This window comes from Folsomia candida, unplaced genomic scaffold (assembly GCF_002217175.1).
Source record: "Folsomia candida strain VU population unplaced genomic scaffold, ASM221717v1 Fcan01_Sc018, whole genome shotgun sequence".
NCBI classification, from domain to species: Eukaryota; Metazoa; Arthropoda; class Collembola; order Entomobryomorpha; family Isotomidae; genus Folsomia; species Folsomia candida.
Genome location: NW_019091210.1, coordinates 114,569 through 141,147, shown reverse-complemented (window position 1 = coordinate 141,147; position 26,579 = coordinate 114,569). Strand labels below are relative to the sequence as shown.

General features: G+C 35.3%; 2 protein-coding genes and 1 long non-coding RNA gene across 5 annotated transcripts; 2 read left to right on the top strand and 1 right to left on the bottom strand.

Moving 5' to 3' along the window:
- Positions 1-5,612: 5,612 nt before the first annotated feature.
- On the bottom strand, positions 5,613-9,146 carry LOC110857249 (nuclear receptor subfamily 1 group I member 3). Its single transcript, XM_022105865.2, has 5 exons — positions 8,186-9,146; positions 7,656-8,113; positions 7,410-7,587; positions 6,717-6,986; positions 5,613-6,342 (listed from the first exon to the last, which is right to left on the bottom strand). Exons 1-5 carry the CDS (start codon positions 8,291-8,293, stop codon positions 5,872-5,874), a joined length of 1,485 nt encoding a protein of 494 aa, XP_021961557.2. The 5' UTR covers positions 8,294-9,146; the 3' UTR covers positions 5,613-5,871.
- Positions 9,147-16,369: 7,223 nt separating this feature from the next.
- Positions 16,370-18,008, top strand: LOC118438026. The gene is made up of 3 exons (XR_004836571.1): positions 16,370-17,568; positions 17,689-17,800; positions 17,872-18,008. It is a non-coding gene; the product is annotated as an uncharacterized LOC118438026 (long non-coding RNA).
- Positions 18,009-21,517: 3,509 nt separating this feature from the next.
- On the top strand, positions 21,518-24,205 carry LOC110857376. 3 transcript variants are annotated; one of them, XR_004836503.1, is made up of 4 exons: positions 21,518-21,639; positions 22,316-22,530; positions 22,983-23,045; positions 23,138-24,205. XR_004836503.1 is itself a non-coding variant. In XM_035857546.1 (3 exons), the coding sequence occupies exons 2-3, from the start codon at positions 23,006-23,008 to the stop codon at positions 23,668-23,670; spliced, it is 573 nt and encodes a 190-aa protein (XP_035713439.1). In that variant the 5' UTR covers positions 21,518-21,639; positions 22,983-23,005; the 3' UTR covers positions 23,671-24,205. The 3 variants fall into 3 exon arrangements, 2 of the variants coding, with proteins under 2 accessions (XP_035713439.1, XP_035713438.1); XM_035857546.1 differs by lacking the exon at positions 22,316-22,530; XM_035857545.1 differs by lacking the exon at positions 21,518-21,639 and having other exon boundaries at positions 22,217-22,530.
- Positions 24,206-26,579: the final 2,374 nt, after the last annotated feature.

Here is a 26,579-nt window from a genome sequence, read left to right as displayed (position 1 = left end):
TAACCTGGTTCGAAATTATGGAACCGATTTGTAGTTGGCGATAGATTTTCAAGTGGTGTCGAAAACTGACCGTTTTGCGAAATATATTTTTCGAACACATTCTGTTAACTTTCTGACTTTGTATTAGCAAGGATTTCAGACACGATTTAAATGCTATTAACCAGTTAGCCCCCAGTATCAATGTGCCCAGAAGGGATGGAGTAGAGTGGTAAATATGAATGTCATTCGTACCAAGAGGGTGAAATATTTGGGGAAAATGGTCAGATTTCTGAATAAAGAGTAGGATGGGTCGATACCCTCTTGCAGGAGAGGGAGCAGCGTGGCAAGAACTGGTATGAATAGAATTGGAGGAATCATTAAATGGAGAAACAGCCCCATCGGATGTATAGTTTGGACCAGTTTTTCTGAAAAAGTGGAACCATTTTGAAACGTTTGCATACATGTAAATAATATCCAATCTTTTTTCAATTGATTGAAGCATAACATTTTTGCTGATGTGGGATAATTAGGATTTACTCCGTTTTTCCGAAAGTTTAATGAAACAAGTTTTGCAATTTAGGGGCTATATGATCGCTATGTTGAGGGTTTTCATGTCACTTTCGTAACTGTGTGGTAAACGTCGTATGTAGCATAGATTTACAGATGCATGAAAATTAAATTCTTCGCAAAAACATACATATTTACATATGTACTTACTCTAGGTTTTTGCGTCGTTTTCGCAAAAAAATATGTATTTCTATGGTAAATCAAGCCCAATGGTTACCGATCGATACTACTGGGCAAACACAAATGGTGAATTTTTTTAAACATTTACCAAAGTTTTGTTTGTGAAGGTCTTTCACATCAAAACATTTTAAATTGATGACACAAAACCCAAAGTTGCGAAAGTCGTGAAACCCCCATTATCTTACCCCAAACGTTGAATAATATGTATAAACCCCAATAAAACCTGGGATTTTTCCTGACTCTGGATACTACGATTTTGCCCAAAACATCAAAAAGTCTTACCCGATCCAGTATCCACCTTGTTCCTTAGAATTTCGGAATTTATATAAAGAACGCAAATTTCATCGGTTTTATAGATATTCGTTAGTATCATGGTGATCGACACGGTATTCATACAACAATATAAGACCAGCAATATTCCAACTGTTACGCAAACATCTGTACTCCGTCGATTCCAAAGAATCAATTTCGCCAAGTTGTAGAACATGAGGGACGTCCACATCACGAGTGTGACGGACATTGTGAAGAAGGGGACCAATTTCTTGAACGGGGTGCATAGTGGCAGCCAGGTTTTAGTGTTCCACGTTATACACTGCGAATATAGGGCGGAACTGAGCAGTGTGAAACGCTGGTGAGCTTGAAATGGGGTGTGTGAAGGGATAACAAAGTTTAAAAAAATATGGGAAAAATAGCTTCTTAAGGACTTTAAGGGGTTAAAATGACGTGGCAACTTATAAGAGAAATTTGTAATATGAAGTGCTATTCTAAAGGCTTTAGGTTGAAGAAACTTAACTAACGAAGGTTATGATGGCATTCCCCCCAATCGAAACAGTTGGTTGCCAGTGGGTGTTCTAGGTTGGGGAAAACGGAGGTTGGCCGGCCCTGGCGGGAGATGAAGTAAATGAAATCGGGGTGAATTTTATTTCCTGTTACATATTTATATTTGTAAATTAGTCAACATTTATGGTGTATGAATGAAGCATATAAATAAGTATGCACTTAATTAGTCCTGACATAAGTACATAAGGGCACACGTTACTAAATACACACATTTCTATCAGTATACAACTTTCGTAACATGAGCACCTTCCAGAACTACGCGACTGAAATGTATTCTATCAAATAATATACCTCAAAAACAAACAGTATATATAAGATCGACTTAAATGAATGACTGTGGCCTGGTAAAGCCGAATATTTGAATTATTTAAAAGCCATGAGCTTGGTACTGGAGACGCATACATACATATTCACTTTCCTTGTAGAAATTAAATATTTAAATATTTTCTATACCTTTCTACAGATACAATATCCCGAAACCTTACTAAATAATTGAAAAATTTTATTAACCAATTTTCTATTTTGGAACGCCTTGCAGTCAAACATATGTACATCCTCCGGGCTGGAACTCTAGCTTAAAAACAAAACCCTCATTATAGGATCAAATTTGGAGGTTAAAAATTTGTAAATATTATTCTATCATACAAATGTAATATAATACAATACAATATTTATATAATTCCATGCTCTGTTTTAATGAGTGAGAGGAAATAAACCTACCTTAAAAGCTAACGCTTTCCCCATTTTAATCGGTCTGTTACAATCTTTAAACTTTTTACGCAGCACTCATTCGCAAACAGAACAAGTGCTGAAAAACTGAGCCCAAGATAAATTACGAATGCAGACAATAAATTTGACGACAAGACACCTGTCCCTCCTTCAAAAATTATTCCATTCTCTTCATAATCTTTGAAAAGCTTTGGCGAACGGAATCTATCATACAAATTTTTCCAGTAATTATAAATCCCTGAAGAAATAATTATTTCCAGCTTTTCATGAATTCCCTTAAATAATCTGGTGTCCATATAGACAGCTCTGAAATACCAGCCAATATAATTTAAACGTAGATGTTCCGTTCCTTTGTTAAATATTGTGGTTTTCTTTTCATTCACATATTCAAGTACTCTTTTAACGTTTTCCGTTGTATCGATGTAAGCTCTCTTTTTACAGTTCTCCTTTGTCAAATTACCCCAAAAGTGAGAAGGGCGATGATAAGATAAAGGTCTTAGGAGGGTATTAATGTGGCTTGATTCATCATAGCTGGCTAGAATGTTGTTGGCAAATTCCGAAATTTCTGGAACTTTGGAACGTAACAGGGTCATAATAACCTCAAAAAATTGGGGTAGCATCTTCACACCTTCAATACTATCGTACAAAGATAAAAAGCTTATTTCCTGCTTAATTGGAGCGTAAATCGTGAAATTTTCAAGGTCCTTGAACTCTCTATAGATAGCTGTAGCTTTAATCGGCAATGTAATTTCTGAGGTGAAAAACGATTTGTAAAAGTTTGACAAAAGTAGTCCTCCCAGTGACCACAAAATTAGCAAGAACTTTAGCTTGCAATGTTTCTGAAGCCAAAATCTCTCTAAGAACTCGATCGGTCGTTCCGTTAGAACGAAGGAGAGTACCATAATATAGAAAACGATGTCTATACATCTAACCGCCAGAAATATTCCTGTCAGAAACGTAATAATCAAAGCAATTAAGGTCCAACTCCATATATCAAAAGGACTGGCATAAAAGGCATAACTTAGCGATAAATTTATTCCATCGCATGTTAAAAAGCTGTATTCTTCTTGTCCCACTATTGTAGTCATTGCGTGCCAGTCGCTACTTAAATACTGCTTGATTGATTTTAGAGTCACAAAATTTAAAACAACAACATCAATATCTGGGACAAAGTTGGTGGTATTTGCAGAATGAAAGATTGCCTCCATAATTACATAATCCATTAATAGACTCAACGATGGAAAAGTGCTTAGAGTGGTGTTAACTGTTAGATGAAAGTTGTCTTGGTTGGACAAGATAGCGAGATATTGTTTAATTTTAAAAAAAGATACATAGTTCTTTGTTATCCTAAATTTTTTCTTAATCAGTGATAACAACAGCTTTGGTCTTAGCAATGTTTTAACTGCGGAAGCTTCAATTTCCAAAAAGTATTGTAGCAGATTTAATTTATGATTTTGATTTGGGTTCAACTTTTGTAAGGAAACTGGAATAAGTGGATTGTTTATGCAAAAGACGCACCAAAATGATATCTGAATGGTTTCTTTAAAATTAGAGTTGTTATATAGCTCAAATAGTGACAAATCTACAAAAATGAATAGAAAATAAAGTTTTTAATTAAAATACAAACACTGAAGTATTTAATTACTTATTGTTAGTATAAATATTCGTACCTTGAGGAGGAGTTTTTATTAAAATTGTTTTAGGCAAGTAAGAAGATGTGTCCATTGTGAGAGGTAGATTCCAAAGAGACTTGCTCCCTTCTTCAAATTCTACTTTACTCGAAGTCACAATCACAACAAATTTAAGTCTGCTCGGGATCAGATCAAATTCAAGCTTTAAATCAGAATAAAGCTTTTCAGCGTAATACATAACGCAGATTTCGGAACCGTATAGTCCCAGACGAATTCCCAAAGCCCAACTTGGGAATGCATTAGAGACTGGATAGTCGTAAATTTTCGATTTTACTACAATAGCGTTATTTACAAAATTTTGTAGTGGGATAACTTCTTCATTTTTTGAAACCTCCACGATGTGATAACAGGGTCCAAATATTTGTTGGACATTTCTAATGTCAATAGTCAAACAAAAATTAAATAGAAAAAAAGTTAGGAAAATAGCTTTTAAAATTATCATTATATTCTTACAAATTTTCAGTGAGGGGGCAAAAACTGGACTGAGCGGACATTGTTTTTTACATTTAGTAAATATGTAAATTCATATAGGTCTATGTGAGCTACATTATGTACCATACATATATTTATAAGAGGTTTAAGTTTCTTCAAATGGAGTGAAAATGCTTTTGACAATGACAGATGGTCTCCTTATCATTTTACTCCACTCTAATGCTATTTTCTACTTTGACAAAATGACATAACAACGTGTGTATGTATATATATACACAATTATGTAAAACTATTTCAAACTAGCGATTAAGCCTGTCGCAGATCCACGGTTGACATTAACCAGTCTTAGAGCAGGTCAGACCTGCAGAATGATAATTAATATTGAATCAAACGTGATACGTATGATTCATACGGTATGAACGTACATTCGCTGATTGTGTGATACAATTGTTATCTTCTGAATCTTGGGGTAAGAAGTGTCGGTAAAATTTTTATACTAAAATTGAACAAGGTATGTACTGTGCGGGTGGAGCTTAGCTCGTGAAAAACCAAGTGTTGCGCCTCACTTAACTGAGGAGAACTGAGGCGCAACACTGGGTTTTGACGAGCTAAGCTCCACCCGCACAGTACATACCTTGTTCAATTTTAGTATAATACCAGAGCGTTGATATTCGAGGCTGAGTAGGATTTACCCTATAAAAGAAGTAGACCTCTTCGGTGTCAAATTGTTACCCAAGCAGAAGAACTGCATATGTGTCCCTCTGTCGGTAACGGTATCGTATAAAATTATTAAGACTCCAATTTATGCGAACTTGAAGGCATTATATGTCTGACTTTGCGCTTATTATTCCCACTTAAGACTGCCAATCAAACTTTTCCAGCTCTGTATTTATATAAAAATTTCTGTCCCAACTTTTCCAGAAGCTATTTCTATTTATTTCCATCTCATTTGATACAATAACACTTCAATTCTGTCCCACACATACTTTCGACGCATTTATTTATACTATAGATTCTAACGATTGCAAATGATTGGCAGAACTGAATATTAAGAATTGAAGTTGGGAACAAATACATTTGGCTGATAGATTAGCAGAAAATATTTTTTGGCTTGTGCATACCTCATTTTCCATTGACACTTCTAAACGTGCAAAAAACACTGTTATGAATTTTAAATGAGTACATACATAAATATTTTTTGTATGGATAGATGCATTTATTTCTCGCATAGCAGGTCGACAAATGTATGTATTTGTAAACATAAATATATATACGTATACATATGTATGTTAGGTAGCTAACCGCGTAGAATATTAGGTATATATTTAAATATTTAGTACACTAGACGTACATAAATCTGACAAAATTTTCACAACTATCTATGTACACCCATAATTACAGGTGCACATCTCTAATACTTCGGAAGGCTTTGCTTTCTCTTTCACGCTCAAACCTATGAAAGTGTTAACTTTTCCACGTCATTGACCAAGGAATCCCACGGACACGCCAAAAGTTCTGGCATTCGACGCATAAAAGCTTTTTCGATGCCGACATGAGGCCCTGACTCAAAATAATCTTGTTTAATTCCAAATTCACCCGTTACATTGGCGAAAGTGTGAATTAAAGAAGGCTGCGTGCCTTTTTGCGATGCTGTCGGTACTTCTGATTTTGATTTCGCTACCTGTGGTTTTTCAAGTGAATTTACATGTTTTTTGCAACATTCCTTTTGCGCTGCGAGTTGATTTATGGGGGTTAAAGGATCCTTAAAATATTCACGACTCGCATTATTCTCATTTTGTGAACTTTTCTTTTTAAGTTTGTGCAAATGTTGGTGCATTTTATCGACTTGGTCGTCGGTCATGTTGAGCGGGACACCCTGGTGGAGGAGGCTGATTTCCGTCATTTCAGCGAGTTGGGATAGCATCTGTGTAAATTAAGTCAAAATTAAATCAAAGTCTATATAATCTTTTATTATTAGGTAAAAATTCTTGAGTTCTACGAGAAAATAATCTTGTGTAATGTATTTTCATATTCTCACTTAAACTAGAAAATTTAACTGCTTATGCATAACAAATTGCTAATGACACTATTAAATTCTTGATAAATATTTCCACTAATTATGAAAATTGCGCATTTATAAAATTCGCGTTATAACGATTCCTCATTTTACAAAAATTAAACCTTCATTACTTTACGTGGAGTACAAGTTTTATCAGACTAAAATTACATTTGGTGTGTCAAAAATCTTGTAAAATTTTTCAACACTGGAAATATATCTCTTTTATTTATGTAACTCACCCTCGGAAATAGTAATCTTCCATTCTCGTTTCCCTGCGTCGATTTTAAATACTTTTCCAGTAATCCGGCATAAAGCTCTTGTGCCGAATTAATAGCTTGTCTATCGTCAAAATCTGTGCAGCTCTCATTTCCACCCGAGTCGGAGAACAATGCGAGAGGGAGGAGCAACATAAGGCTGTCCTCGTCGGGGGCAATGCTTCGAATTCTCTTGTACAAGGTGATATAGGGTGCCGTGATATAGTCTGGAAACACGGATATAAATTCGTCCTCCTAAACATAAGAAAATTTATTTTTTAACATGTTTATTTTTAAAAAATGGTGTATTTACTAAAGTTAGATACACTTAAAAAGAAGAGTCGTGGAATATTAAATTGAGGGGTCGTTCATAAATATCCCCAACGGGGATCTCTTCTAATGATAAAAACTTGTATTAAAGTTATTGGACGATGTGATTGTTTTAATAACGCAGATAGATTTAATCCAAACTTTCGATACACATTTGTATCATCTTCATGGAAAAATTTTAGAGATCGCAAAAATACAATTGATTTCGCTCAAAATAGTTATCACAAATTATTTGTGTTCTTCAAAAACGGTATCGTTGTCAGGTGTCACTTTGATATTGAACATCCCTCGTACATATGTAGTTACTGTACTTTTACAAGTAGGAGTTCTTAACTTAACGTCACTTACAGTGATGACTGGACACTTTTCGACAAATTGTTCTCCTCCGAAAAATCGGTTCTCAATATCATACGCCATCAAATCTCTGAGAAGGACCATTTCCATTACAGATCGCTTTAATAAATTTGTTTGATCATGCAAACTAAGTTTTGCAAATTCGGGCAACATCCTTGCAAAACAAACGAACCTGTGAGCAGCCATAAAATAATAATTATTTTTAGTCAAATTTTGTTAATTAAGATTATTACTATAAACCTTCTTATTCCTGTCGACAATGTGCCAATCATGATTAAATGAATTTTCGAAATCGTCAAAACTTCATCAACTTCTCGGGTAAGCAAAGTGTAAGGAATTAGTTCGCACGCAGTTTTATAAAATTTTGATATATTTGCAATTTTCTCAGAATCTGCATCACTCAACTTGATACCTTCTGTGGAACCAGGTTTTAACGTCTTTTCATATTCCGCCATGACCCAAGCGGGGTCCATTCCAATTTTTATGCATTTCAGGAATCGACACGTTTTGCACTTCTTTCTTGAAAATTTGTCAATTTTACATTTTCCTTTATATTTGCAGTTCTTCTTCAGACTCTTTGTGCACAAGTTATCTTTTAAATTGGTTAAGATATAGTAGCGGAAAAAGGTCCGACAACAGTTGCAAGAAATCCCTCCAAAATTATGAGATCGTGCTTTTTCCCCGCATACGTGGCATTCCTAAAATTATGTGCAATACATTTCAGTTTTTGAAACTCACTTGCATACGTAATTTGATATTAATTAAATTACCAAATTATTTTTTATGGGTCGTTTAACCAATTTTGGCCACTTATCCTGAGCAAATGTTTTAGGTTTTCCACGCGAAATAGGAACCGTTTTTCGTTTTGACTTCCTCATTTTGATTAAGTAAATTATTATTTCATTTAATTTGAAGAAAGTTTAATTTTGTACTTAAACAAGTAAAATAATTAATTTAAATTATTGTAATTACATTTTGCACGATTCAAAGTATGGGTTTCAAATCCACAAGTTACAAGTATTTATTCATAAATTTTAGTTAATCATATGCAAATATGCAAAAAAATTGCACATCTAGTATGTATGTACATGCTAATTCACTATAGATTTTCTACTTAGTTTTTTGTACATATATGTATAGTAATTTGTATATCCAAGTTTTGTGAATATTTCAAAGCATGACCAATTTTATTAAAGTACACCTCACTTGTCGCCACTTTGTTCAACTTCATTCCCATTGCGTTATTAATTTCCACTCTCAATTTGCTTGGCCTTGACGCCCAGCTGAGGTTTAGGTTGAAACAAATATATCAAATAAATTGGAAACCATACATGTGTTAAATATTATGACACAGAAAAGTATTTAGTTCAGAAATTACTTGTAGATATGAAATTATTATTGTAGCAAAGGTTTCGTGCATTTGTAGATTTTATCACTTGTTAAAGCTGTCCAAATAGTAACAAAAACTTGACATGAAGCAAATACTTGTAATGTTTGACTTTTAGAGTTTTTATTGTGTATTGCAAATATGCGTATAAAATATTTAGTATACAGTTTTATATTTTTTTACGATCTAATGTGTCCCGTATATTTAAATCAGCACCTTACATTACGTACTTATACATACTCTCACTCCTTCACAAACTATCTACATACATACAAAGTGAATGTTTTTTGTACATATGTATGTAGATGACTGATGTGATGAAACAAGATACAGTATTTATTATGTAGCAAAGTACATATTTACCTACAAAGGATTCAATTTAGCACAGTAACATACCTAAATATGTACGCTGTTGAGCTGTGTATGCACAAGTGTCCATGTATGTATGTACGTAAATGATTGTGTGTCTGTATTAAAGAAGACAACCATATAGATATACGTAGTATGCCTGGATAATTCAGCAAGATAAAACTTCGATCATCTCAACAAGGCAGATCATAACGTGGAGATGAAGGCCGGCAAACAATTCCCATACGATACACAAATTTGCACATACAGTACCTAAATATGCACATATGCATTGAATAAATCAATTTCATAGGTAACAACGCATTAAACTAGAGTTATGTACATAACTCTAGTTTAAGCACAATTTAACATTAATGTAAGGGATGTGTGACTGTAAAATAGCCCCCCCTGCCTCCGGGACAAAAATTAGCTGTGGTTGCAAAATATATATAATGCATAAAGAACATTTCACATTTCTAATTAAAGATGTGCTAAAATAAATTACAGAATATACGTATCCAACTATAACTAAGCGTTAGAACCAACAAAATCTAAGAGTGGAATGTAAGAAATGTAAGAAAAGTATTTAAATAATTTTCTCAATCATGCAGACAAGGAAATACAATGATGGCAAGTTAACGGTCCATTGGATGCAGGGTTTTGAACTTAAATTGTTGTGTCTCAACTTTGTATGCGATTTTGAAACCTATGCGTCTCCGTGTGTTTTTAGAAATATGTATGAAGATGAACCTAAAAATCGATAATTTTTAAGCTTACAAAGTTACGAGTGTAGAATTTTGATTCTTGTGTTCAATGAGAAATTATTTAGTTTTTACCTATTATTTTCCATCTATTTTATATATTTTTTCTCATGAAAAAAAATCAAAATTCTTCACTCGTGATTTTGTAAACCTAAAAATCGATAATTTTGATGTGCATTAAAATCTTCATATTGTTAAAAACACACGGAGATGAATGGGTTTCAAGATCACCATTTGAATATATTAAAGAACGGAAAGTTAAGACAACAAAACCCCGCATATAATGGCACCTTAACCAATGTACTATGCAAGTTTGCCTCCATGTGAGTTTCCCTATGTCATAATTGTGGTGCATAATCTCGAAAGCTCTAAACTGTCGAGCGAAATAAGTTGTAAGGTGGCTGTCTCCAAATTCAAATTATCAGGTCTTCTTGATGACCTTATTCCACTATCGATTAATCTATTTTGTGTTAACATTATCACCCATTCCTCGATTACTACGTCGTACATTAATTCTACCCCGAATTTCCTTGTGGCGCCTGCATTTCTGCACAATTTTAACAAATCGTTCATACATTAACCTAGCCTTCTTCGCGATATTTGCCCTATTGTATTTCGTATACTCGATGACCGCCAGGCAAAAACAGGCTGCTAGACACGTGACCAGTAGAATGAAAACGGTTTGAATATTGTCGCCCAGCCTGACCACCTGAAATGAAGTGGCTGCAGAGCGAAATTTTTCGTGCCTTTCCAATTTGGCTTGCCTTTCAGCAAGAATCGTTGCGTTCAGACTAAACTGACGAGACACTTGGTTGTAAATTCCTGAACTCAAAAATAATTTTAGATATTGCAGCCAGGGTACACTACCCCGGGTTTTTGTGGGTTGGGGTTTTTGGGGTTTTTGTGGGTTTTTGGGGTATCAAATCTCCGGAAAAACCCCAATGCTTAATGGGGTTTTTGCGGGTTTTTGTGGGTTTTTGTGGGTTTTTCCGGGGTTTTTCTGTAAACTCACGTGAGACTAAATACTGCACTTGTTTATGCGGCTTTGTTAACGAATGTCTCCACACTGAATGCAACTCACAATGGGAAGAATTAACTGAAGTCGTATTTTCTATATTTCCAACTTGTTCCTGTAAATTTTGCACTAGATTACGTTTTCGAAAATGGGCAGGAAGCGAAAAGTAAACACACGTTGTAATGATAAGTTAACAAATTCTCAAATCTTGGACGAACTGTTTAATGGTATGTGGCCACATTTAAAACATTTTTAAAGAAATTTAGCTAATATTTTAATACTCAGACTCCAGCCCCGATGAAAATAATACTGATTCTCGCAGCAAAGTGACAGACGAACCTATTGTTTTGTCTTTAGTAAATTCAGGTATAAATATAATATTTTATATATCGTCATGATTATTTAAAAATTCCTAATTTTTAGATATCAATTCACATGGAACTGAAGGATATATTTTAGAAACCATTTTAGAAACAAGACCAGAAGGTATAATTACATACGATGCAAATTATGCATGCTGAACATTCTTTGATGCTCTTATTTTTTAACAGATTTGTGTGACTTATCGTCCATTACTTCGAATACAGACAATAACGTTTCTGATTCAGTGCCAGGCATATCAGTAGATTTAGAATATATGGTGGACCTGGAACCGAATGAATCTGACGTGGACAACCAAAATTCGCCCAATCAAATTAAGCAACCGAAAATATCCGTACGCTCAATTCTTGTTTGATTATTTTTATTTACTACTATTAACTTTCTCTGGACTCACTCGTTTTGTTTTGTAATGTTAAGGCAACAAAAAATGGAAACAATGGAGGAGGACGAAAGAAGGATGACGACATATGCATGCAATTTAGTATAAAAAAGGACAGTAATAGCAAAAGCGCAACCTGTAACAAATGTGGCGACTTCTTTAAGTGGGCCAAAGTGGAGAGGCTGAAGAAGCATTTGCAAACATGTGGAATTCAGGAACAACAATTGCCGAAACAAAATTAAAAAAATGCAAAACCTTCAGTAAATGATAATGATGTATCCGTAATCGAAGCGACAGGAAGCAAATCTGTGGAATTTCAGCAAAAACTCCCGACTATGTTTAAGAAAATAGCGAATGAACATCAAAAGATTGACAGTCAAGTAGCAAAATTTATTTTTGGATGCAATCTTCCCTTTTCCACAGCTGATAATCCAGAATTTGTGAAGCTTATGCAAAGATTAAGACCAAGCTATAAACCACCATCAGCAAAGACAATTGGTGGATCGCTGCTTAATAAAATTTATGAAGAAATTTGCGAAGACGCGAGGAAATCTGCCGAGACTAAATTCGCAACATTGATGCAGGACGGATGGAGCGCAATACAGCAGTCTCCAGTTATTTCTCACTGCCTCAGTATTGAAGCGAATGGTTCGATAATTGTCAACGCTGTCGCCACCACTACAGATACAAAGGACGCTGCATATTGTGCAACGCTTGCGATGGAAGCTCTTGAAGATGCCGAGGATAAATTCGGGTGTCAAATCGGGGCGGTAGGCACGGATAACTGCTCCACCATGATATTAATGCGAAAATTAATTTCACAAAAACGACCGGATCTTTGGACTTATGGATGCAATACTCATTACCTAAATCTCGTGGGAAAAGAAGTTGTTCCTGATGCTATGATGAAAACTGTTAAAAATGTGCAGCACTTTTTTCGAGATAAGCAATATCCGAGAGTCCTTAAAGAAATATCACGGTTTGCAACCTGTTCTTCCAGTAGGAACAAGATGGAACACGCAATACGACTGCTTGAAGAATTTTACAGCCAACCACTCAAAATATTTGGACATTTTGAAAGATGAAAAATGCAACGCCGGTCCCATAATCATCGAGAATCTGACTGATTTAAATTTTTACAAATCAACAACAATCCGTGAGTGAGTCAACAATGAAGAACATGGAACCTATTGTTCATGCAATCTCCAAAGTTAGTTACTTGCCTTGTTACTTTGTCACAACAATGTTTTCACTCTTATTTATTCTCAATTTTTTTAGCTTCAAAATGAACGATCGACAGTAAGTTACGCTGTTCACCAATGGATTAAAATTTCGGAAACATGTGGACTTGACGAAATAGCTCGGTGCAAATTTGAGGAGAGAATGGAATTGGCCCTGACCCCTGTAGTGTGTGCGGCCTATTTATTAGACCCATATTATCGAGGTATTATTCATCATTTAAAATTATAATTTGTATGTAAATACATGTCTAAAAACGTTAATCCCAGGACAACGGTTACCTGCCAAGTTCCGCGAGCAAGGTCAAGTCTGGCTTGCCAGCATAAATCCGCTCTTCCTTGGTGCTCAACTAAAGCTGGAAGTAAATGACGACACATTTTACGATCCTGGGTTAATGAAGAAAGAAACTCTTCGAGGTGATTTGGGTCTTTCAAGTTCTCAGTGGTGGGATTTAATGGGAACTTTGATGGGTAACAAATTGCCCACCGGATTTGCATCACTCGCTAGAAAACTAATGCTACTTCCTGCATCAACCAGCGCCATGGAGCGATGCTTCTCAACAATGGGGTCGATCATGACTGATACTAGAAGTAGAATTGGGATAGATAAGGCTAGTAAGCTATGTATGATTTACCGATCTCTTAACTCAGAGCGCCTAGCCAAGCGATCTAATGTGGAATGAAATTTTGTTCATGTATTTCACGTGCTTCACGGAAGTCATAATTAATTTTTTTCTTGTCACAAATTTCTGTTAAAGTATTAACTAAATACGAAAAATAAATAAATAAATATAATTTCGTTTGTTTTGTTTGTTCACGTATGTAAATATCGGCTAATCGCCCAGAATTCTAGAAAAACCCACAAAAACCCACAAAAACCCAAAAACCCACAAAAACCCCAAAAACCCCGGAAAAACCCGAGGGGTTGGGTTTTTGTAGAAAAACCCCGGGATTTTCCGAACCCTGATTGCAGCATGCGTGATTCCCTCCAAACCTGAACGACAAATCCGACCGGCCTTTCAAAAATTGGTTCCTTTCCACGGTACCATTTTTTTGTTGGATAATTTCTCTTCAAATACTCGTAGTAGGTGTCCCTCTCATCCGATGGTGCCATATATGCTGATCTCTCGCACTCCAGTATTTCCTCCTCAATCAAGCGATTTACTCCTTTGGCGTTTACGTACTTGTCTGAGAGGCTTAATTTATCAGGAAACCAGCGAATCCTTGGACTCATCATGTAATACAGTAATCGAAGTAAATGTGGTGGATACAGTGGATATAGGGAATGAGCGACATCATGGCAAATATTGTTGTAATAGTAATCGGTAAATTTGTAATTTCCTAAATTACCCGCCTTTCTCGAGGTCCATACGTATTCCGAGAAAATTGTGTAGCAGAATCCCCCTAAACTCTGCGCAACCTGGCGAATTGTAGTCATGTTGTCTAACGCGTTCATAAAATGCAGTTCATGACATTTATTGAAGACCATTTTTGAATTTACTATTGTTTCTTGTTTCTCTTGACAAAAAATTTGTTCATACGTATCACCCGGTTCCCCGGGTAGGGGTGAGTTTAGATTGGTTATGAAAATACTCCGGTAACACGTGCTTAGTAACATGCCGACGAGGAGCCAGGGAATACTTAAGAATCGGAAGGGTAGGAAATTTTCCAATTTTTTCGGCAGGTTGCTCACCTCGTCGATGAGGACACCGAAAAAATATAAGAATACTTTGAGCACATAAGATTCTTTTTTTAAAAAGAAAAACCCTAACGAAAGGGAAGAAGTTGACAATAGTAGCAGGATAACTGTGACGATCCACACGATTGGATCGTAAGGCGCAACATATATGGAAAATGAAACCCCTCTCGGGAACATGGAGCAAGAAAAAAATGAGAAGCTGAGAAAACTTGTGACGACAAGTTGGCTGCCATCCAGTAACCCGCGAAAAATGCGTTTGCTTGTGTGCTCGTAGGAATACGTCGGGTAGAAGCAGGGTTCGGAGAACCTCGCATAACAATTAACAATAAGACAATGTCGGGTGGCATTCAGTTTATTCAATGCCGTATCAAATAGGATTTTTGAGATTGGATCCTCTTTACAACGACCGATCCAATTTTGCTCCAATATTGACGGGTAGTTTAGCGGGGTGAATAAAATTGCATCTGTTTTTCAAGCTTTGATAGTGCAATCAAAATTTTGTAGGTTTGGAATAAAACTTTTCTGATAACAGGATGCCACCCTGTTTTCTGGGAGGAATAGTAGCACTGCAAATTTCACAGGAAGTAGCAGGTCAATCTGGGTGGGATGTGTGTACAAACTGGATCTGTGTGACTCCAATATTTTGGGGTTATTCAAAATTAGGATAAAATAAAAAGCATCGGGATAAACCTTACGCAACTGGTTTTCTAGTCTGAGATAGTATCTGCTTTGAGTAATAATCCAATATCCTAACGATTTTTCGTGGGATTTTGTATACTTTGGTGAATTTATGGTGACAAATAAGATAACGATTTCGCAAATCCAGCCTGGATTTTGAAGGATATTGAGTTGTGAGGAGATATTGGTTCGTCGGCTTAGGCTCAGCCGAGCAAAAGAATTGTCTGGAAAGGTTCGTTTTGTCAGTGTTACTGGAACTTGACGGGTGGTTGGTAAGTCTGACGTGGAGATATTGTTGAAGACGAGGTGATGTCGGCAAGGTGGGTGGGGTGATAGAACAGATGCCAAATTTATATTCGGTAATGCTATCTTTGGTTCGACAAAATGTATAGTGTACGACAACACCAGTAACGTCAAGCGGGGATGATTTGATTTGGTCATTGTTCGCGGTTCTACAATTATTAGGAGGATTCAATTACAAACATCAAAATGTATCGAGAATAAATGCAAAAGTTATTATGCATAACACGGCATTTAGTAAAACCCATGTACATAAATTGCTCAAGAAATTAAAATGCTAAGATGAAAAAACTGGTCCTGTATAGGCGGCTGAAATAAGTTCGATGAAAGTAACAGGGTGGCTACACAGTTAAAAATCTCCTAAAGTAACACTATGGATTTGGTAATAACTTCCTAACGGATTGGCATTGTTTGTTACTGAGTGGTTATTTTTCACTACCACCACAACAATACTACGTGTTTACACATATTTATATGTAATGTGCGTTATTACAGTGCCAGCGAAGTTGACTATATATTCCGGCCGTTACTTGTTTAGTACCATTTTGGAAAGAGTGTTAATACAAAATTCTCAGACAAGTTGAATAAGCGTATCACTACCGATAAGGCCTGACCATTTGATATGGCATCGAAAGGAGAAATTTGTAAGATATAAATATCGTCTGCGGTATCGTTTTTGACTCCGTGCCAAGTAAATGCTATGGAACAACGTATGTACATACATAGGTAAGTACTAAGCAATGTATATGTTTATGTATGTGTAGCAGATATGTCACTTGCGTTTATTTACAGGCCGGGTGGACAGTCCCCTGAAAATATTTTAGGCTAGTACAATATACCCAGGCATGTATGTACATATTCTAATTAGCATAATAGCATGGCGTTTAACCAAAACCATATCGAAAAATTAGCTGGAACTTTCCACCGAATTTAGCTCTGCTAAAAGCTTAACGTGCGATATCAGTAGGATTGAAAATAGTGTTCGCGCCTAGTAGACTTGAATAATTTATTGAAGGAACCTATTTGATGAAAGGGCAGTAAAGCTGAATTTGAACATGAAGGTTCTTTAATAGATGAATGACAAATAAGAGTTTACGTATGCGAATATAATGAAAAGTATATTTTGAAAGGGGTTACAAATATTTAGAAATGGTATATAAGTTTTATACAGATCAGTGCCCAGTATCTAACAGGGCGTTTAATGGGTCATGAGTTTCTACTACATTTTTTAGGATGAAAATACTGCTCCTGAAGATACTGTAAAGTGTATATGCATGAAGCATTTGTGCACGCATATTTCGGTACAAAATTGATATGCTTCCCAGATAACAGGTCGCTATGAATTCGCTTAGAGAATTCGCAGAGAATGTCGCGTTAAAACAGAGAACTCGAATTCTCTCAGATTTCGTTATTATTCTCGTATCGAATTCGCATCGAATTCGGTAATTATTCGTATCTAAATTCGATATTACGCTCATTTCAGAATTCGTAATGAATTAGACTCGAATTCTCAGAGAATTCTTCTATCGAATTCGAAACGACTTCACTATGAATTCTTAAAGGAATTCGCTGTTATTGTAGTGAGGAATTCTCCCCGATTTCGATAGGGATTCTTCTTACAGGAATAGGAGACTATAAACTGTTCGCCTTGAATCTCGAATTCGTAAATAATTCTTAGAGAATTTACTGTGATTTCTCTCTTTCACGCTGTTATTGTATTTTTAAGTAATTTTAGCTGCCACATTCAAATCTATCCTCATGGGAAGGAGACGACTTTTTCAGTTGAGTGCTCGCTACAAAAGAAGACTTGTAAAAACACCAAGTGAAATTTTCGAGGAAAATTTAAATAGTGACCTAGTCCAGGCCGAAAGGGAAAACATTTATTCAGAACAAGTGTTCGAGGAAGATCTGGAAGAAATTGAAGTCGGAAGTAAGTTCAGCTGAAACTACTAGCTCAGAAAGTGAAGGTGAAATTGATACTTTTGATATTAGACATAGTATCCAAAATTGATCCCTTGAATTTAAAATTCCTCATAATGCAATCTTATGCAACACTCTAAAAGATTTTAAAAATATGTTAATCTCAGATGCGGTAGCAGCTCACCCTAGGACTCCAAATCATACAGACGAGGGCACAGTTGACGAAGAAATACAAAAATCTCTTAAGAAAGTCGCAGATAGAGTTGGGAAGCGTATGAGGTACAAATATATACTATCGATAATAACTGTTGCAAAAGATTTTGGGAATAACATTAGTATATTTTCAATAGGAAGTGACTTAACATCGCGGCCACTTTCACTACCAGGGTCATCTGATTATTCAACTTATGTCTATTTTAATAGAAACAGTTATGTATATTACATAATATTTAGAATAAATAAAATAAACTATAAGCTGGATTAACTCGAAATATAGGAGAAATCGTATCGATTTATTACTTAATTCGCAGTGAATTCGTATAGAAGTCGCATTAAATTCGTGGAGAAGTCGCATTGAATTCGTTTAGAAATCGTTATAAACTCTTACATGTTCATCGAATTCAAGACGAAATCGCGAAGACTTACCGGCGAAATCGATATACGATTCTCCATCGATTCCCTGTCGAATCGGCGGACATTTCCCTTCGATATCTCCTCGAATTTATCTCGAAAGTTGGAAATTCGAGGCGAATTCGATATCGATATCAAAGCGAATGTAATATCGAAACATAAGAGAATTCAGAGCGAATTGTTATCTGGGTTGACACTTGCGTGTTGCCAAATTATTTAAATCTACACGATTTTACTTCGAAGCTTAAAGCTTCAAAACTTTCCGACCCCGAGTTGAAATTTTACAATAATAGACTAACTATGCACATTTAGCGAGCAAATTGAAATTCTGATACACGTTTGGATTGCGCACAATAAAAAAATCTCCGGTTTCACTTTTGTTTAATAATTTATTTGCAACGCAAAAAAATAATGTTCACAAATATAATATGTAACTGAATGTTTGTATACATTTGTGAGCGAGTATGAAAAAAGTTAGCCAACCGAATTTACAAATCAAATGAGCAAGTATTAATTTGTTCCTAACATTCAAATGACTCGTGTTCGTAAAATGATAAATTGACAATTTCATTTGATTTTAATGTGTCCCCAAATAGATAAAAATCTACGTAATTTTTGGTGGGCAAAGGTGTTTTTGAGTCAAAATGTACCAAAATAAAAATACATTTTTTTGGTGTTATTTTATAATAACGAAGTTTAAAAAATGAAAAAAGGAGACATCTTCTAATTTGCCCCTACCTTAGTGTGCACAAATGATTTATGAGTGCACAAAACCGGAAGCCAAATAGGGTACCCTATAATTTTAGACATAGGCTTTCACATACATAAAAACGTTAGAAATCTGTCCAACCAAAAACCATCGCATAATTAAGTTAGAAGTAATTCGTGCAACCCATCTCTGGATACCTTTTGTATTTGACATATAAAGATATATGGCAGAGTCGGCGGAATGTAATTTTCACTGCTACAAACAGTGGCAAACATTTCCTGGCTTTTCGTCCCGACCTTCTACAATATGCAACTTGGCTGGATTATCGTCTTGGCTGAATTTCTTGGTTCTCGATCGCAGGTGTGAAACCTTGAACAGGGAAAAGATATGTACATACATATGTCAGATATTTATGTGATGATAGTTGTATAAAATTTTCCTATTATTAAAACCTTTACCCGTGTACATGTCCTAAATACCCCGGAGTATTTAAGTCCAAACTGTATGACTAATCCTAAGGTCCATGAGTTGAATTCCCCCGCCCACCATTTGTCGAAACACTCGTCATTCTCGAACTTCCACAAATGAATACATGCATAATTTGTGGCAGTTCGAGAATGGCAGATGTCTCACCATTCTTTACGGCGGTTTGAAGGTTGGTGTCGGGGAGATGGTTGTATGTAGCGAGGATGATGATGAGCTTCATGGTGATGAGGTAAGCATTGTAATACTCGAGAAAGTGCTTATCCAAATGTCGACTTGTTGTCTTTTTATATGCGACTACCCTATTCGTTAAGTAAATAGAATTTTCCCATTTGATAAAATTATAATTTTATCAAATGATGATTAAGGAATTTCCTGAATTATATAAGTTTATAAACTCCATCATTTCCCGAGTTTCCGTAAGCCATTGGGTTAAGGTAGTATATGAATCAGTATATTGCTTTGTTTTATGAGGGGCGGAGGTCTTATTATTATGGTGCAATATTTTAAATCACTACGTGCAATAGCTGATGAGATTGATGCTAATCAATTTACAGATTCTGAATTTCCCAAGATGTGAGAGTGCAAAACCTGATAATTTCATAAGGCAACGTTTAATATTCGAGAAGATGTCGAGTAGTCGTCCTTGTATACATATGTATGATACCAGTTTATTTTATAAGTGAAATCAATTTCCCCAATTGATAAGGTTAAGTTTATATGACTTTTTCGTCATGGAAATTCCTTCCGCATCATTTTCCGGAGTTTCCGTCAGTTGGTGAACGTAGGAAATGTTTGTATAGATGTGTCATCATTTCGGTGCAAAATTTACTGCATGCAATGGCAGAAGAGGTTGATGCTAATCTGATGACAGATTCAAAATCCCCAAGATTTCAAAGGACAAAACATGATAATTTATAGGACAAGGTTAATCCAATGGGGAATATGTTTTGTTATATCACAGTGGGTAAATTTTGGTATGAAAGGAAAACCAGTGTATGCATTTATAATAGTTTGTTATAAACAATAATAGTTTATTACCTCATACATACGTAGTTTATTGCGTAATTGGTTATTACAAATACATAGATAAGCACTACACCCTATTTTGCTGCTGTAGTTCATGATTACTCACATTTATACCTGTGGGTTGATAGTTGCAATCCAGATATTTTCTTTTGCCACTTGGAATAATTATTTGTGAATTTCTTGAGTATATAAAGCAAGGCGTGCACTTAATTAGTTATAATTACATAAGTAGATACGTCTTAAACAAATCTTTGGTTGGAACATATCATAAAACTTGGATATTCTTATATCAATATCAACAATGACGATGTTGATAGCTTCGTAACAAATTTATTACCTCAGTCACAATTTAGCATAAATGCAAGGGATGATTGTCTTGCGTAAAAGTGCTTCCCCCCTGGACAAAAATGTGCGAAAGATAAGATTGCAAAAATATGACGCATACATACGACAAACTATCTAAATACATACGTTAATCCACATTTCACATTTCTAGTTAAAGACGTGTTAAAGAATTCCTGGGTATACCCAGTTGCAACTAAATATTACAACGAACGAAATGTACAAAGGAGGAGATCTCAGGTTTACGAACCCCTCAGAAAATGGGAACTCAGGCTTAAAAAACTCGACGCCATTCTACTTATGAATCAAATTACTAATGTGTCGTCCAGACTTCTAAAATAAAGTCCCAGGGTGGAGAAATGATTCTTTTAATGTACTTAAAAATAAATTTATATTTATTTCTTGAAATCATTTTACAATGCCAGTTACAGTATTTTGTCGATTTTGAATGGCGATGATTCATCGAGTCCATCACGTTAAGTACACAGATTGTGCTGGCACATTGGTCAACAGAAACGTTTATGGACGAGTATGCATTTTTCACCCGTTTTTATGTATATACATACATACATAGGTACGTGAATATTTCTCCAGCATATCCATATCTTCTTATTCCCTCCTCTCTTTGGGGATTCACATTTAAAAGGCTGTATCAGTTAACTTCTAAATACATACTTACTTATTACATACAACATAAGTACATATGCATGTTAAGAGTATATTTAATTATTTTGTCGAACCCATCCCTTCTTTGCATGTCTTCATTTCGAGAAGGAAAAAATTTCTTCCGGTGATGATTCATCTCTCCACCATTCTTCAGGCTGGACAAAAGCTACTCAATTGCAAGTTCTTTAACGCAGAAAATCCTCCTTGAAAATTATTGGATTTTTGAAGGATAAATATTTATTTTGCAGTTTTGGAAAAGGTAGTGAGTTCGTTTACTTTATAATAATTTGCATATTTTAAGTAGAAAGTAGTCGTAAAAATTTAGTAAACTAGAATTAGAGACGATTCACTTTACGAAAAATCCTCTAGCAACTGGGAAAGTTTAATTGAACTAAATAAATTTGCAAGCTTTTACATATCTACATTCAATAAAAGCATGGATGGTTAGCGGTTAGATTAATTTCTTATTAGTGTAGGACTAAAAAAATAGTCTAAATTAGCAGGTTTTTAAAAATAATGTCTCCGCTCTGGGCATTTGTTTATGAATTCTGTGAATTAAATTACTGACTATAAATTTGTCCCGAATTTTAAAATAAATTCCTAGAGCCGAGATATTATTTTAAAATGTGCCTATTGTTACGATTTTGCATGACCATGAATCATAGATTCCTACATACGTTCCGCGTATTCATACTGCCAAGTTATTAGGTGGTAGAAAGTTTTTGGAAATACTAATATGCGTTATATATTTAGCACATATACATTTCCACCCGTTTTTATGGATGTCTTTGTGTGATATACATATGTCCAGAAAAGCAATATCTTCTATTTCGCTCTCTTCGGGGTTTCTCATTCACATAATAAGCTGCATTAAATCTATACACATTTTTACTTATCCTTCATACGTTAAGAGCATGTTTATTCGAACCCTCCAGCAACCGCATCTCTTCCCTGCGTGCCTTCATTTACGTCATTTTCTAGAAGGCAGATTTTTCCAGTGATTGATGATTCATCTCGCCACCATTTGTAAGGCTGGACAGAAGTTGAGCATTGTACTTACGTGGAAGACGTCAACTATTCAAGTTCTTCAACGGAACAAATTTTCCTTGGAAATTATACAAAATTTATTTTGCAGTTTTAAAAAACGGTAGTAAGTAATTTTTTCCTTTCTTATAATTTACATATTTTAATTAGTAAAGAATTAGACAAAGTAAAATCATAACATGACTCCAAAAGCTCAACACGAAAGTGAATGGCGAACTTGGTCAATATTGTTAAAAAATTTTAATGTAGATTCTCTTATTTTAGGGAGTGTTGATTATTTAGGATTTTCCACAAATTAATGAGAATCTATTTTTTCGCAATTTTGACTTATATAAGTTTATGGACTAGTTTATGTTACTTATGTTTCTACGTGTGTATTTTACAATAATGTGAAATAATGTCAGTTACACATGCAGTATTAGATACTAGAGAAATTTTTCAAAACAATATTACAACATGGTTAATAAACAAAATTAAAAAAATGTCCACATATAAAATTACAATTACAACTTAACAAAGGGAATTTTTTAAATGTAAGCCCTTGCTTGTTTTATGTAGATTTTCAAGCGAGGATTCTGAGAATGGCTGGGTGCTTGACGAAATCAAGTCACGGATTGACAAGTAAGAACCTTAATACTGTTTTATTACCAATTTCCAGAATTATGCAAAATCACTTTAACCCATAAACCTTAATTGTGTATTTTTTAATTTAGAAGTGCTATGGATATTTCTTCTCGTCTTGTCTGCGGTATCTGAACATCCAAAACCCTTCGTGATCATGAAGTCTTCAATTGATAACGTCCCCGAAATTTCCACCGGTATAAATGTTCCACAATCTCAGATTCCCACGTTTCACGGACCACTTATCAACCCTGCCTGGCAGACTGTCCCTCCAAGTACCCCCTCCAAGTCTCTGAATTCGTACACAGCATCTAAACCCTTATCAGTTAATAAACCATGCTGGTGTACTACTCCCTTACCTCAATCCTGCTTACATACGTTTCCCTCCCCGGATGCTGACCACCCTCAAACAACTAACGTTACCCGAACAACCTCGCCCACACGTGATGACCTTGCAAGATTTGATAGAATATTGGAAGAAATGTGTAATAGTCCCGCACTTTTGATTGCGTACTATTATACTCTCGGAAATCGCGCCTCAATTCCCAACGGGGCCACCCCTGTCTGGATGGGCAGTTGGACAGGGTTTTACTTGTTTTTGGGTGCAATTCATTGGGCAATTTGAATCTAGTTCACCAAGTATTTAAACAAACTACAAAACCAGTTAAATACATAGACTAGCAAAGTGTGAAGTAAATATAAAAGTTGAATAATTACTTGTTAGGATTAATTGTTTACAAGTTATTTGAATTATTGCTTGGCTAAAACTTTAAAAAAATTGGGCTGCTTATCTATGTACATACTTATTTGCTTATTTGCATGTGGGGAGAAAATAGCATTCTGCAAGAAATTTTTACAATTTGGGAAGATTCAAATGACAAAAAAACTTTGCAAGGGAGTTCAATTATTATTGCCATGATAAAGATAATTGATAGTACAAGTAAATTATTTCTAAATTATTTATGAAAAGTATGTATATGAAATGAGTTTCACTAGCTTACGCACCCAGGTGATTTTTTTTGTTAAATACGTTCAACAAAATCGTATACATACATACGTGCAATCAAAGCTTATTATTGAATTGGGTCTTTTACTTTGATGGATGATAAAATGATAATGGATAGCTTTTTATACAATAAACCTAAAAACTTATGAGAAAATTTTATGTTTACGAATTTAATTTTGTGTTTGCAAAAATTCTTTCATTACCACGACATTACTAAACGGTAATGCCTGTTACTACGCTGCAATTTAAAAAGACTTGTACACTCAAAATAAGGTAGTAATGAATCATTACCATGAGGAATCACTATGTGTCTCTACCACGTCGGTTACTATTTGTCGTAGAAATGGTAATAATAAGTTCAGGGAAATTCAAATTCATTACCAATTTTAAGGAAGTGAATACCATTATGTATTAAATTTGAATTTCCCTGAACTTATTATTACCACTTCTACGACAAATCGTAACCGACGTGGTAGAGACACATAGTGATTCCGCATGGTAATGATTCATTACTACCTTATTTTGAGTGTAGGCTTATGTACATACGTGAGAATGGATCGAGATAATCGAAATCTGCTTGGGGCATCATATGTACATAAATTCATGAGACCCCAATAGAATGAGCTCCAATCAACTTTTTAGGTCAATCGGACCACCCCGCTAACGGTGTGGTCGCGAAAAATGAGATTTTTGTTGAAATGGATAGTTTTAGACATTTTTATTTTGTTTATTTTTGTTTTGTTTCCCCGTTTCCGGGGCGAGGCAGAGGTGAGAGACTGAAGCTAAATACTTTTTTATGTGCGTTTGCAACTTTGTATTTTTAGTGAAACCCATAACAACAGACTAAAAAATTAAAACTTTTGGAAAAATTCAGCGATTTGCTGGGCTTTCAGGTCGTAAAAACTCTAACGAAATGGTTACACAGTTTGCATGAGGAACTGCACTATCATTAAACGTTAGTAACTCTATTCACGCAAGACGTGTATTCAATTCGAGTGAAAGTTCTCAACTTTCACTTTTATGCAAATGCCTACAGGAAAGCTTTATTTTAATATATGTTGTAATTAAAGTAGTTATTCTGGGAAGGTATAACCCGGAAATTTTGCTAAATTGGTATTATTTAGTGCTTAGTGAATCATAAGTTTGTTAGTTGCATTAAAATAAATATAATTTCTTAGCCGCTGCCTATTTGCGTTGTGGTCAGTGTCGCATGTATGTACATATGTAGCACAGACTCCAAAATGGTTATTTTTTTGTTCAAAAATATTAAGGGTTGAATCCTACCATGTATATACGTATATATTCTTTTTATATTCTTTTTATATATATTCGATTTCGACATGAAATATCTAGAGCATCCCGCTCGATTCCAAGGAACCTTTGTAGGATTATATAGTACTCGAGGGGGTAAATCAGACAGCACCAAGTTCACTTCCCCATGCGTCCCACTTAGGGTAGGGGGTGTGGTCGAAAAAGCCCCAAAACGCCTGTTTTACAACCTTCAAATGCATGAACCGCCCGAACCATGCGAGCTAAAATTCTGAAATTTGGTATTTAACATCAGCGATAGTTGCTTAACAATATTCAGGGGTCAGTCTCAACTTACCCCCCCAGGGGGGGTGGTTCGCCCCCCTGGGGGTGTGACCTCACAAAAAAAATTAGGCGCATTCCCTAAGTCACTCTGGTCAAGAATATATATATACATGGTAGGATGCAACCCTTAATATTTTTGAACAAAAAAATAACCATTTTGGAGTCTGTGATATAGTAGCTATGTACATACGTACATACATGCAGATCTATATATGTATGCACATAGTGAAAATGGTATGGTATTATATCCACACCTACAGGGTGTAAATTTAATCCGGTAACCTTCATTTTGCGGCCCCCCAATCGATACAAAGTCAGCTATAATTTTTGGTCCCGTTCATGTTTTTCTTTTAAATTTTTACAAGTGGAATGAAAGTAAGAGCTAATAATAAACACCATACTATTGAGATGTTGAAATACGCACCAAAAGTGCAGAATAATGAACTATTTATCTTGACCGGTGGTCGACAAAGTCGAAATTATGCCAAATATGGGTAAATTTTGCCCCTTATTTGGCGTAAAATTACAGCAAAATTATACATCTACATTTTCCTTTTACTCTGCAAAATTGTTGCAAAAATTTTCGTCACAGGGCGAGCAACTTCTATAACGTTGCAATGGTTTATTCCATTATCTGTTGCTTTTTCGAGGTAAGATAATTACCCATTTCTCGATTATTGCGCCGTACATTAATTCCACACCGCATTTTCTTGAGGCGCCTGCATTTCTGCACAATTTTAATAAATCGCGTCCACATTAGGCTAACACTATTCGCGATATTAGCCCTATTGAATTTCGTATACTCGATGACCAAACAGAAACATGCCGCTAGAGAGGTGGCGAGTAGAATGAAAATGGTTTGAATACTGTCACCTAGTCTGACCACCTGAAATGAGGTGGCTGCATGGCGAAATTTCTCACCTCTTAATTTGGCC